General features: G+C 33.5%; 1 protein-coding gene across 1 annotated transcript in view; it reads right to left on the bottom strand.

Moving 5' to 3' along the window:
* Positions 1-10,064: 10,064 nt before the first annotated feature.
* Positions 10,065-13,865, bottom strand: part of LOC119836638 (homer protein homolog 1) — a 28,778-nt gene continuing 24,977 nt past the window's right edge. Inside the window, exons 7-10 of the mRNA XM_038362022.1 lie at positions 12,942-13,108; positions 12,150-12,265; positions 11,679-11,795; positions 10,065-11,183 (exon numbers count right to left, since the gene is read on the bottom strand). Of these exons, the coding sequence (XP_038217950.1) occupies positions 11,142-11,183; positions 11,679-11,795; positions 12,150-12,265; positions 12,942-13,108 (442 nt within the window). The 3' untranslated portion in view covers positions 10,065-11,141. The remainder of the gene's footprint in view (positions 11,184-11,678; positions 11,796-12,149; positions 12,266-12,941; positions 13,109-13,865) is intronic.

The raw sequence follows: 13,865 nt of genomic DNA, 5'->3' as shown, positions 1-13,865 counted from the left end.
CCGATCGCACAAATTAGTTGAATTATCTGTATCGCAATTCTATATTTGGCTATCGCCTATTGCGTGACGTAAGTTTTAAAATCATATGGATTATTCGGACAATATGAACACGGCTCGTTAGCTCAGCGGTTAGAGCATCCAATTAAAATCAAAAATAAGAGGAGGTCGGAGGTTCAAGTCCTTCACGAGCTAGCTTTTTTTCGATGTAAATTTACTTAGAATATCCAATGCAGAAGGCTAAGTCATCCTCCGTTCATTCTTTTATTAGTTTTGATCAAAATATGATGAAACCTCAACAAAATAAAATTTACTCTAAGGATGTAACAAACATAAATGTGTAGTTTAATGCTAATGATATACTTTTCCAATTACATAAATTTGTCATACCTACATTTTTTAATCGTGATACGTGCAATGGAATGCGTATGGAAGCCACAGAATGAAATTTGAGGTTCGTCCAACTTTCGACCGAAGGCATGATATTCGCTTAGAGAGCTCACAAACATTGTTTTCGTTTGATTTTGATTATTATCTGTAAAGTATTTTATAAGCATAATTATATACAATTTATCTATACAGCGATTTCATTAAATTATAACAAATATGTCTTTTGATCATACTTTTGAAAACATTTTTATAATTACAATGTGATATTAAATTTTATAGACACATTGCTCATTTTTTGATTAAAATTGAATCAAAGAGAGGTTGGAAGGCTCAAATCTGCATTACTATATTATTATGTTATCTGTGCCTTCACGAACTTTTGTCTACGTAACTATAGACTCACTTACTACTCCTTAAACCACGTTTTTGTGAATTATCTACAACAAAATTGTTAACTGGTTTTTCAGGTCACTGCACCCACTAATAGGACGAGGTGAAGGGTAATTAATGATATGAAAATAAAATTTTTATTTTATATTCAATTAAGACATTTTTTTCATACATTGCATACAAAGTTCTTGTTACCAACTTAAAATATATTTGTCGAATAGTCTTGAGGAGCGAAAAATATAATTTCATAAAATTAAGATCAGCTCGTGAGGGATTTGAACCCCCGACCACCTCTATTATAAATAAATGGATGCTCTAACCGCTGAGCTAACGAGCCATGTGTTGGAAGTTCTAAATATCCTATTGTTTGCGTATAATACATTTTTATATGGTGGGTATTTTAAATTGAAAATCTGAATGAACATAAATAACGAACAATCAACAAATGAAATAATTAACAAACACAATCATAAATCGGAATTTTACGATTTTGAAACAGTGATTTATTATATATTTAACAGTAGGTACATATATAGTAGTTTTATTAAATAGTAGCTACCTACCAACGTTTTAACAATAATAATTCTAATATAAATAAAAAAAAAACAGTATCTCGTGAGGGAGTCTATGTAACTTTATCAAATACCTTTTCCTATTTACCAGTACATAACAATTGATACAACTTAAACAATTAGCTATGTTACAGTGAAAAATAAAAAAAAAACAACAGCTCGTGAGGGAATTGAACCCCCGACTAGTGTTGCCCAAATTCAGTCTTGGTCTTGCAGTCTTGGTCTTGTTCTCGCGTTTTTGCAAGACCAAGACCAAGAACAAGACCGCGTATTTTTAGCAAGACCAAGACCAAGACTGACCGTGCAAGACTTGAGCAAGAACAAGACATAGCCTGCAAGACTCTTGCGTCTTGCAGCTAGGACTTAGCGCTATTTCACTGAGTAGTTAGGTGTAACAGTTCGGTGTATAGGTAGGTACGCTTAGGAATTCTATGAGACGCAAAAAACTGTATCAAAGAATATGAAAAACTGGACCTATGCGCATTACGACTAATACCATAAACATAGCGAATAAAAAAATATGTATTAAAAACAAACTGAGTGCATGCATAGTTATGTTTTAACCATCGGCACTTTGATAATGCGGCATCAAAGGTTTTGTACTTACTTCTCATAGAAATTTGCCGCTTTTCGGAAGTACATGGTTATGATACACGCGCCGGCGGCTTCTTTTGAAATCTAAAACAATCGTTGCCGCCACGCCGAAATCATAACATTTGACACTATTTGATTGCCGCCATAGGGCGTAGGTATACTCATGCAAAATAATTTCGAATTTTAAGAGTACCTACAGGTGTTCCAAAGAATAAATAAGTTTCAGAGTGCTTAGAATGAAAATGAATACATTATACTGATCACGCAAGTAGTATTATGATTGGGATAAAATGGTAAGGATAGGTAGTAGATGTCATATTAATTCATTCTAGTAAGTATATATTATAATATTCATTACTTATATGGTTTTAAACTAATTACTTTAAAAAATTCTACAAATTAAAATTAAAAAAATCTACAAAACTAATAAAATAATATAAAAAGCGTAGGTACTTACCTACTAATAAAATAAAAAGCCTGCCTCTTTCTAGACAGATAAGTATTGTTCTTTAAAATACAGTCAAGTCATTGTAATTAATTTGTTTTTTTACATGTTTTAGCAAATGTAAGCTTATAAATCATAAATGTTTATTAAGAAACAGTTACTTCCATGGAAAACGACATATAGGTCAGTTGATTTTTCGAATTTCTTATCAAATCTTCAGTTATTTATTAATCTGCTTGATCTTTACTATGGCTATGTTAATTCAAGCTCACAATGTTCCAATTCTAATACGTTTTTCTAAGATTTAAAATAAACTTTAATAAATAGTAATAGACTAATAGGTAATTGCAAGACTTGCAAGACTCTTGCTGCAAGACCAAGACCAAGACCAAGACTGGGAGCGCAAGACCAAGACCAAGACCAAGATCAGGTGTATTGGCGCAAGACCAAGACCAAGACTGGCTAAGTCTCGTCTTGTTCTTGCATTTGGGCAACACTACCCCCGACCTTCTCTGTTATCATTTAAACGGATGCTCTAACCGCTGAGCTAACGAGCCGATGCCTCTCGTGCACATTTGAGGGACCATATTATGCACTTTGTGACCACATGCACGTCACTCATAACCTGTTTATTTTACACTGCCATCTGTGAATTACGTTGGGAAACTTTTATTGCATTTTTTAAAGCTTGCACCCGGCTGTAGCACGGTATTGCAAAATTTAACTAGATGGACTCTTTACACACTTGAGTAGCTGTATGTTTATATGCGACTGACTCTTTAGAGTGCATTTGGACTTTAAACGGACAGATTTAGTTCAAACTTTGTACGTTTATCAAGGATCGGTGAAAATACAATTATAATAATACTAACTGCGCCCCGCGGTTTCACCCGCGTATGTCCGTGTCCCGTAGGAATATCGGGATAAAAAGTTGCCTATATGTTATTCCAGTTGTCCAGCTGTCTACGTACCAAATTTCATTGCTATCGGTTCAGTAGCTTTTGCGTGAATGAGCAACAAACACACACACATCCTTACAAGCTTTCGCATTTATAATATTAGTAGTATTATTAATTTGATGACTTTATCTTTTTGTCCTGACCAGGATAAATAACTTACTTAAATATAAAACAAACAATGAAAAAGAGCAAGTAAGATAATTTAGTTGATTCTACCATAGCGTGATTTATTAGTTTTTTAACTAGGTATATTTATCATAATATATCACTTTGATTTAGGAATATTCGCCTCGATTTAAAACGACGACGACCTCAAGGAGATGATAAGCATTTTTTAAGCTAGCTGGAGTTCGCAGCTTCACTCGCGTGACTCTTACGACAAAGATAGCCTATCTGGTGATTCAGGCTATGATGTATTTAACTTTTACAAAAATATTAACAGCATGATTGACATCTCAAATGTAAAAATAAAAAAGAGGAATTTGAACCCCCGACCTTCTCTATTTTCAATTAAACGGATGCTCTAACCGCTGAGCTAACGAGCCGATGACACAAATTGTATAAATAAGATACTTATTTGAATTTGTGACGTCATTCGATACAAAATCATTGTATATGAATGAACAATAAGTTTTGTACCTACGTTTAACTTTATTTTGGGAAAAATAATATGCTATTAACGGCATATTATTTAAAAAATAAAGTATTTTGTAAATAAAGTAAAACCTAAATATGTTATACGTAAATTATAATGATAAAAGTAGAAGTGATATTTTTACGTACATATTTACGCGAAAGTTTATGAGGATGGATAGATGTTACTCTTTCGCGAAAAAAAACAGCTTATCTGTATGAAACTTGGCACAAAGGTAAATTATAATATGGAAAAGCACATAGACTATCCATATTATTTTTACCCGGTTACAACTCTAGTTAAACTACGGTTCTGAGCTAGTAAGAAATATGGAGGATAACGCATATCTCATAGGAAATCAGAGAACGAAGTTTTTCTATGTCAGTAAATAAGGTTCATATTGGTCCATTATTTTGGACTTGACGTCAATGAGTCAGACACAAGGTAAAACAATGAACGATTTTTATCAAGTGTCGTATATATGTAACTATGTGGATGTGTATGGGATACGATATGGGCAATCATTGTTCATGTGTGCGAAAATACACGTTGGTCATTAGCACTGAACTTAAAATATATCGAAGTCCAAAATTTGTGTATAGAGTTGTATTCTATAGGAAAATTGTTTATAAATAACTCGAATAATCCTCGAATTGCTATTGATAAATAAAACCGCCCCAAAACGTAGCGTTTTGGGGTGGTTTTATTTTTGGTTTTTGGAAGTCGGTTAAAAATATTAGTGTATCAAGGCTTTAATATTCGCTTATATCGTATGATACAGACTTAACAAAAAGTAGGGGTTATTTTTTGACATAGCTAATGTCATGTTTTATCAAACAAACTTGACAGAGACGTTTTGGTCTGCAAAAATCGAGGATTCAGGTTAGAGACTGGGTTAACGAACTACATAGCTGTGCCCTGCAGTTCGGACAAAACCTTTCATAACTGGCATCATTTAGGGGTAGTTTTTTGAAGACGGTATACCAAGAAATGGTATTCCATAATCGACCCTTTTTCTAGAACTAATTTCGATCCAAATTTCATTCAAATCAGTTAAGCTTTGATGAAAATTGCTTTCCAGCCCCGTAGTGAAGAAAGATCTAAGATGGATAGAGTCAGGGTTTTCTACGCAGTTTCCGTTCTCTTAAGATTTCTCATATAAGAACTATCCTGTCCTTTCTAAGGTGTCAAACTATGTATGTGCCAAATTTCATCCAGATCGGTTTAAGCGTTAAGAAGAGACAGACAGGGTTACTTTCACATTTATAATAAATAGGGACCAACATGGACGGTATAAATAAAACTATACACAATAATATGATATTGAAGTTTAGCACAAAGATAGATTAGACATAATGTGGATGGTCACATAGACTATCCATACGTTTTTTACCCGAGTACAACACGAATGGAACCGCGGTTCTAAGCTAGTAAGGTATACGGAGGAAAATGCATATCTCATGGGAAATCACTGAACGAATTTCTTCTATTTTAGTAAATATGGTTCAAATAAGACTACACACAATAATTTGATATTAATTCATTTATTTATTGTTAATACGCACATGGTAGCTCACAGCGACTACGCATCTAATGGAAGTTAACGTAAAACACAGTCTGCATTGCGTTCTTACAACCTTCTTACATCACCTACATTTAAAATAGGAAGTGTTGAATTTAAAACACATATCTATATACTTTCTAGACGTTTATATATAAATAAATACATTCAGAACTTGTTTATTTGATGTTATTTATTAATATTATTTTAAACAACGCAGACCACATAATACAATATTGAATTATACCCTAATGCGATTACAATACAACAAATTTTATCCTAATCACCGTTAACATCGACCCGGGCTATCGGTTTTCGGTATTGGCACAGGCAAACATACACGTCGGTGGGTGGCCACGGGCCGATACTTTTGGTACACAATTAACTTTATCGTTTAAATTTTCATTTCATCATTCTCGATAACAAAAATGTCATCTCCCAGCCAGATTACATTTTTCAAACTACGTACCTCCTTTATGAAACAGTGACGTAAGTGAAAGGTTTATTTAATTTTATATTATTGGAGTGTACATAAAATTTATCTACATTATTCTTCTGGAAAAACATTAAAAAAACAGTCAGACAAAAAAAAGAACTAATACGGAAAATTATATATCTAACTCCTGTTACATACTTACATCATAAAACAAAGCAATTTTATTGCAAATCGACAAATTTCTGCATTCTTCTCATATACTTACACACAGTTTACTAATTCCAGTGTGGGAAAGCGACAGCAATATACAACGTGTGTATAGCTCTGTCTCTTTCTCACACTGGCATTGGCACCTTTTTAAGACGCAACGGCACCGTTCCTGAACCAATTTAAACATACTAAGTCCCATAAAAACCCTCTCACTACGTCACTCCTTCATAAGTGCGAAAACAACACTTAAACACTACGAAATTACATTAAATACACTTTCAATTAGCAACAGATCAATCGTGTCTACATAATTTCTTCGCTATATCAATAATAATATGTGTTAAACGTTATACATTTACAAATAAATAGTGAAATACATAAAGAACATATATTTTTCTAAGCTAAGTGTTTTATAGGAGGGTGTCCACTTATTCTTTATTTGTTTAATACTTTTCTATTATCTCAGAAGTCACATGTTTATTTAACATGTTTTTGCAATGAGTTCGTTTGTTTATCTTTCCTTCACTTTGTAACGGGAAAAAAATGATTTGAGTCTGGAGATAAATTTGACTTTCTATATTGAGTTATAAAATATCCACTAAAAGTATTGAAAAAATAAGTGTACACCATCTTAAAGTACTGTTTATTGTTGGATTCGTGACACGTACTTCAGTTTTACATTTTTTGTGTGTTTTGCTGCCAATTAAGTTCAAAAAAACCTGATGATCTGTTCATTATTCCCTTATCAATCTAAGCGGTTAAAATACAATAAATACCTAATGCTTATTGGCATCATATACTCAAAAAACAATCTTGTCTTTAACAAAGTGATATAATTTAATAGTAGGTACAAATATACAAACAGACACGATATTATAATCTCAACACATACGAATCCAACAACAAACTTTTCACAACTAAATTATTTGTGACTATGTTACGATGTCAGACTGAAGTGCGTGCAATTTAAAAACAATACTAGTTTTATTTATCACTACATTATATTCATAATGATGCATTTCCGCATATTCATGCCCTTTGATTACGTCCGAAAAACCGCTCTTAACATGAATACGCGAATCTCAAAACGAATAGCGAGTGTGCTGTTTACATGTGCGAGTTCATTTTTAACCTCGCCATGAATGTGTAAGTGAAGCATAATAAGTTTATTTAGCGAGTTAAAGAAAACGGATGTTCTTCAAGATTCAAAATAAGGTATGGATATATGGATCTTTCATTCATTCATGATTATATATATGGTATTATAGCCCAAGATGATAGATTCTACATTTATTTCTTTATAAAATTGATAATGTTAAAAGAGTATGCAATGGATAAGCTATTAATCGCGGAACTCTTTTCAAAATTATCTGACAACAAAGACGCATATATTCAAAATTGCCACTGCTCAATTGGGCTATATGGGCTATAATAAATTTATCAAACGTATATTTCCTTCCTTCCTTTCTTCCTTCATTATAGAAATTTATGAACGACGTTTACTCACACATTTACTCACTTGCAAGTGATGTCACTATTTCTTTAAAACAGAAGGGAAATAACAATTCTTTATTTTCCGTTTGAACATGTAGTGATTTTTACTAACTATATTTAAATTGTCGCACTTCGCATACACCGTAACATCTATGCACTTAACAACCGCGCACATCCGCACCAAAACTTACACCTACAAGATGCACTAAGGAAATCGACACACGCACTTAGCTTTCAATACGAATCTCTGTGGAAGGAAGCGCCTAAACGGTAGGGCTGTGACGCGAGTCGTGAGTACGGGTTTTATAGACATCTTTTAGAATAAAATGTTATGGTATTTGTCATAAATGAAATCAATATTTTATGAGTTCGAAGTTAGAAACAGAAAGATGTGGATAAATTTATCAGAAACAGAAATAAAATCTTTTAGAAGCAAGCTGTTTCTCCTAAATACAGGTTGCCCTGCAATCTAGCTAGGGAAACATCGGCTTGATATATGTAAACTTTAAAAATATATGTAAGACAAACCGTTTATATAAACTAAATTGTAATTGCTATAAATTGTAATTTTAAAAATGTCAAAAATGTATGTATGTATGTATGAAATAAATTGAATTGAATTGAATCTCTTTAAATCTTACCGTCTCATCGTTATTATTTCAAAATATAAAAAAAAAAAAAATTTATAAATTTTACGTTGAAACAAAAGATTTTTATTCAAAGACACGATAACGACAAATCGTATCGCAACCCGGCCACGACTCGAGCACAAAGCGCGAAGGGAAGTTAATTTTAGTGCAAGTTCATAATCGAATAACAACGTGTCTCATCAAACGCACAAACAGTAAACGAAATACCCTGTTTAGAAGACATTGTATATTATTTATTTTAAAAAATTGTTGTCCTCAGCCTTTTTCAATGATATCGTTTGTTTTCGTTATTATTCACTCCGCCACAGATAACATACGCATCGACGCATAGAATATAGAGATTAACCATAGACAATATATGGCGGGAAAACGTGCGCCATTTTTTATCTGCTGTCTGCCGTGTGTTATCTGTACGAAACTCTAATTTGCTAGGGATCTATTCGATACAGGGTCTTGTAAAGAAAGTAAAACATAACAAAGTAAGAAATAATCTTCTCTGGTAGACGGATACAGATGACATTTTAACTTACGACTAGGAATTGGAAATTCGAGGACTCTTTAAATGTATCCACGCGGACCGAAAGTTTGAGAAGTTTCAGAACGAAACTATTATTTTTCAGACAAGATTTCTTTAAATACCATACCATACCATTGCAATTATAGCAATTCCCAAGATACCGAAAGCAGTATCATAATATTTCGAATAAACAAGAGAACATTTTAATCCTACAATTCGAATGCATAAAAAACGCCCAAACTTCTTTCAACATCCAATTTTCCATCCAACATTATTCACATCCAATCTAATACCACAAGGATAAATTTAAATAGTCCCAAATACGTAAAAATAGCTAAATTCACTAAGACATTTCGAGTTAGATTTCAATAGGTACACTATAATTATCAACAGATACTTAACATTACAAGGAAACTTGAAACAGATCAAAGTTCGAGGAATAGCTATATGCAATGTATAATAATATATATAATAATCTTACAGTATGTTCGTCACATCATCTACATTCATTATCTACATTAAAACTTCATACGGTACAATAACTATAAAGTCAAATTAAATTACATTTTATATTATTGATTTATATACGCGATTGAAAAAAATAACTTCACATAAAGAAAACTCAAATAAACTGATGCACTAAAAAAAAAAAAACAAATAACACAATCGCGAAATATAAAGACAATAAATTTAGGATAATATGTACAGTTAGCAAAATAACTAAGCTTCATAACATTTTTCGAGAGTGTTCACAAGTTATAAATTGTTTAAAATAAAAACAAAGAAAATACCCTATACCGAGCCGTCAAAGCATCTGGCGTGTACTGTGTGCAAAAAATAAATCATTACTTTTAATTTTCCTATGATAATTAAATTCGTTATTTTGCTAACAGTACTTAAGTTACTAATAAATTGCTAAGGATAGGAGTGTTATATCGATATTTCGCTATGCAGGTTCCATGTAACATACCTACATAAAAAAAAAACTTACAATTATTTTAAATAACGATAAGAATAAATAAAAAAAATAATAATCTATTTACAAATACAGAGGTGGGTTACAACGTTGTAAAACATTTAAACATTTCTAATATAAGAAAAAAATACGTATTAAAAATTCTCTAGAACACTACAATATACAATATAAACTTTTTGACGAAAAACTTTAATAAATCTAATTCTAAAACTGAAATATAAAGATTAAACTTCAGATAGAAGAGTTATTTTTCAATAACTTTTAAAGGACAATAAAATTATTTTATTATCCTTTTTTTATGTATTTTTTCTTTACTTTTAGATGTTAAAATTCATACCACTTTTTAACATCAGTTTGCTTAAAATTCTTGATGTAAATAAGGAACGACAATATCGTATGGCAACACCTTTTAAAAATAAAAATACCAGTGCAAATATGGAAAACTTAAAGGCAATAAAATGTCGCCCATCGTTATTGAAATTCCTTATTTTGATCGATAGTATAAAACAATTATAAAGAGAAATTAGTGTTCATATTTCAGAATTAAATTTAGCTTATGAAACTAAATTATTAAACATCTACAAGGAATAATTAAAAACATCAGAAAAAAAACTATATAAATCTAATAAAGAGAAAGTCTAAATTGTCACGGTTAGTTCACTAGATTGAGTGAATATAAGTATAGAAATGTCTTTTTAATACTTTCAAACAAATATGTGTTATAAATAAAAATCATGGGCATTGGAACAATTGCGATTTCCTCAATGTTATTTCTTTAAGCGAGTCACGTTTAATGCATAATAAAATGATAAGAGCTCATAACAACCACCAAATATGTAACAACGCGTTCTCTGAACCTACTTAAAAACATTCCCAAAAATGTATCACATTAATTTAATGTGATATATTTTTCAAGCCAAACAAAATTATTCCCAATCACACCCACGCAACCACGTCCCTAAAACGATACGAACAACGCCTTTTCATACAAAACTCGCAAATCGCAACCATCCCAAGCTCACCAAAAAAAAAAAAAAAACACCAACCTCCTCACTCCAAACCTCCACGCACGACGCGCGCAACGGAATTAAAAAAAAAAAGAAAAAAGAAAGCGGCTCCAATTCGAAAATTCAAAATTCGAACGTCACTCAGAACATGTCCTGCACGCGAAATACCGATAGCTCAGTTCAGTAGTGCGGCGGCAGCGCGACGTAGTGCGGCTCGGGCGCGGCGGGCGCGGGCGCGGGCGCGGCGGGGGCGCCGAGCGGCGCGCGCAGCAGCAGCGGCAGCGCGCCCGCGCCCGCGCGCCCCGCGCCTCATGTCGCCAGCGCCGTGCTGATCTCGCGGTGGATCGTCGACTGCGGACACACGCACATATTATAAACCTACACTAATGATAATATAATTACAATATCTATATATACATTTTTCTTTGCGACAGAGATTGTGGACTATCTGACGTTAAGCGTTCAACACTAGTAATGGTATTGCAGAAGCCTTTAGGTGATGTTTATAGGAAAATAGTAGATAATTGAGATATATAGGAACTGAACAATTTTATGACAAAATTGGTGCAGATCCGGTCTGATTCAATTCAGATCAAATATAATAATCCTATTAATATTATAAATGCGAGAGTTTGTATGGATGTATGGATGTTTGTGACTCTTTCACGTAAAAACTACTGAACCAATTGCCATGAAATTTGGTACGTAGACAGCTGGATAACTGGAATAACATAAAGGCAAAAGGCATTTTTATTCCGATATTCCTACGGGATACGGACTTACGCGGCTGAAACCGCGGGGCACAGCTAGTATCTAATATAAACATTAACATAAACCCTCGCTCACCAGCTCATCGATCTGCCGCGCCAGCTGGTCGTTGAGCGCCTGTATGACCTGCCGCTGCCCGTCCTGCGCCGCCAGCGCGAGCTCCAGCTGGCTCTGCGCCATTTTCGCCTCTGCGTCCTGGTGATAAGGTTGGATATTGTATGAAAATTCATTACATATATGATACAGCTGGATACAGCGCAATTTTCGAACTTCGCGTCCAAATGATAAAATTGAGACCTTCTTTGTTTACTCTTAAGAGAGAAAAATATTTCTTTAGTTCGCAAATACAACAAATTTTCTATTTACACTTCGGGATCGGGGAATCAATACGTATAAAGCACTGGATCTTTAATAATATTTGAAAATAAATGAAAAATAATTTACAAACTAAATCAAATAAACTCTCGACACACGAAGCTGGCAGATGAGCTGGTGGTTCACCTGATGATAAGCTATCACCACCGCCTATTTACCAACGAATTAATTCACCTGTTCACTCTTCTTGGACTTGGTGATTTGCGCCAATTCCTCGTTCTTCTGCGCTAGCTCTGCCTCGAGTTGGGCGACGCGCTGTCGCAGTTGTTCCACTTCATTGGCGTCACCACCTATCGATGAATATATAATAGAAAGGAAAAAGACCGAGATAGAAGAAAACGTATATCTTCGCAAAGTCCTACTACTTTTGAAAGCGATAATAAATGTGAGGTTTAAATCGATGGTTGGAATGAAATGGAATGGATGGTTTGCTACTCCTTCACGCAAAGCATAACTATTTCTTATGTGGGAGAAAGACAGAGCTATAGTCGTAGTAGGTCATGTATCGGCATCACTTTCCGACACTGGAATTAGTACTGCTTTAAGATGTCATGCCACTCCCCTTCTGAACGAAATTCGCCTTAAATTTGGTATGCAGTGATTGACTTTTTATTCAGATACTTTACGAGTATTATACTCAAACAGACGACTACTCTCTTTACTACATAACTCCAAGAAGTTGCAGCTGTCCAATGTTGAAAAAATGTTGGAAATCGGCCTAGCAGTTTTTGCGTGAAAACGTTACAAACATACAAAAATACGAAAGTTTCCTCTTTATAATATTAGTGACGATTGTTACTTTGCAGAAAAAACTAAGTTTCCTATACATCAAGAAACCAAAGGCAATTATAAAATATTTAGTATTTTTCAAATGACATTTGACACATAAAGGTCATTGACGTTGCTGTTCTTAGTTCTATTGCTTAGTTGATTATATCCTCAAATCATTATAAACTAGCGACTCACCCTTCCCAGCATAATGTCTCGCGCGAGCCACCTCCTCCCTATACTGGTGCAGCTGCCGCTTCCACTCGTCCACGTTGGCAGTACTCTCCTGCAGGGCAGCAGTCAGCCGGAGGTTGTTGCTCTTGAGGGTCGCCAGTTCGACCTCCCACTTCTTCGCGTTCGCAGAACTGAAAATGCAGTCAGCACAGTGTTACAATACATCTGCGTATTTCAATCTTTATTCCCTTTATATACTTAATTAATAAGATATAGGCTTATCACTTTATACCTATAATATCGGTTATAAAGATATTACATACAAATTACAATGAATAATGCAGTTTGTTTTCTTTTAAATGAGCCCCGGATAAATAAGTGTTACAGTTGTAACATATTTATATTATTATGAATTAAATATGCAACTTTTTAGTTTACTTACAAAAATCTAAATCGAACTCATATTGTCAGAATTAGGCCAAAATTAAATGAGACCACACGTAAGGCACTAGCATTCAAATAAAATAAAATAAATAATCATCAATATGCAGTAACCTCGTCGAAAGTTCTGAGGTAACAAACACAAAAATAAAGTGGAAATAAGAACCTCCTCTTTGAAGTCGGTTGAAAAACGAAGGCGCTTCGAATAGAAAATTAGTTAAGTATTGTCTATTTTCCGCATATAATATAGCTTATAATGATTTTAGACAAAATAGTTTTCTCATTATGTACTTTCTATAACTCATTATTATATTATCACTATTACTTTTTTTTTTTTTTTCATAAATAAAAACTCAATGACGGACACATGTAAACGGTCAAGTGTGAGCGGCGAACACTTTCATTGCGCGGCAATACTTATCGTTGCGTAACAAATCTTCGCGCTATTTTGCACGTAACCATAACGTTGGTTGTCATCGTAAAAGAAAAAAAAAACTCTTCCGTCAT

The sequence above is a fragment of the Zerene cesonia genome, chromosome 25 (assembly GCF_012273895.1).
Source record: "Zerene cesonia ecotype Mississippi chromosome 25, Zerene_cesonia_1.1, whole genome shotgun sequence".
NCBI classification, from domain to species: Eukaryota; Metazoa; Arthropoda; class Insecta; order Lepidoptera; family Pieridae; genus Zerene; species Zerene cesonia.
This window is presented reverse-complemented; position numbering and strand designations above follow the sequence as displayed.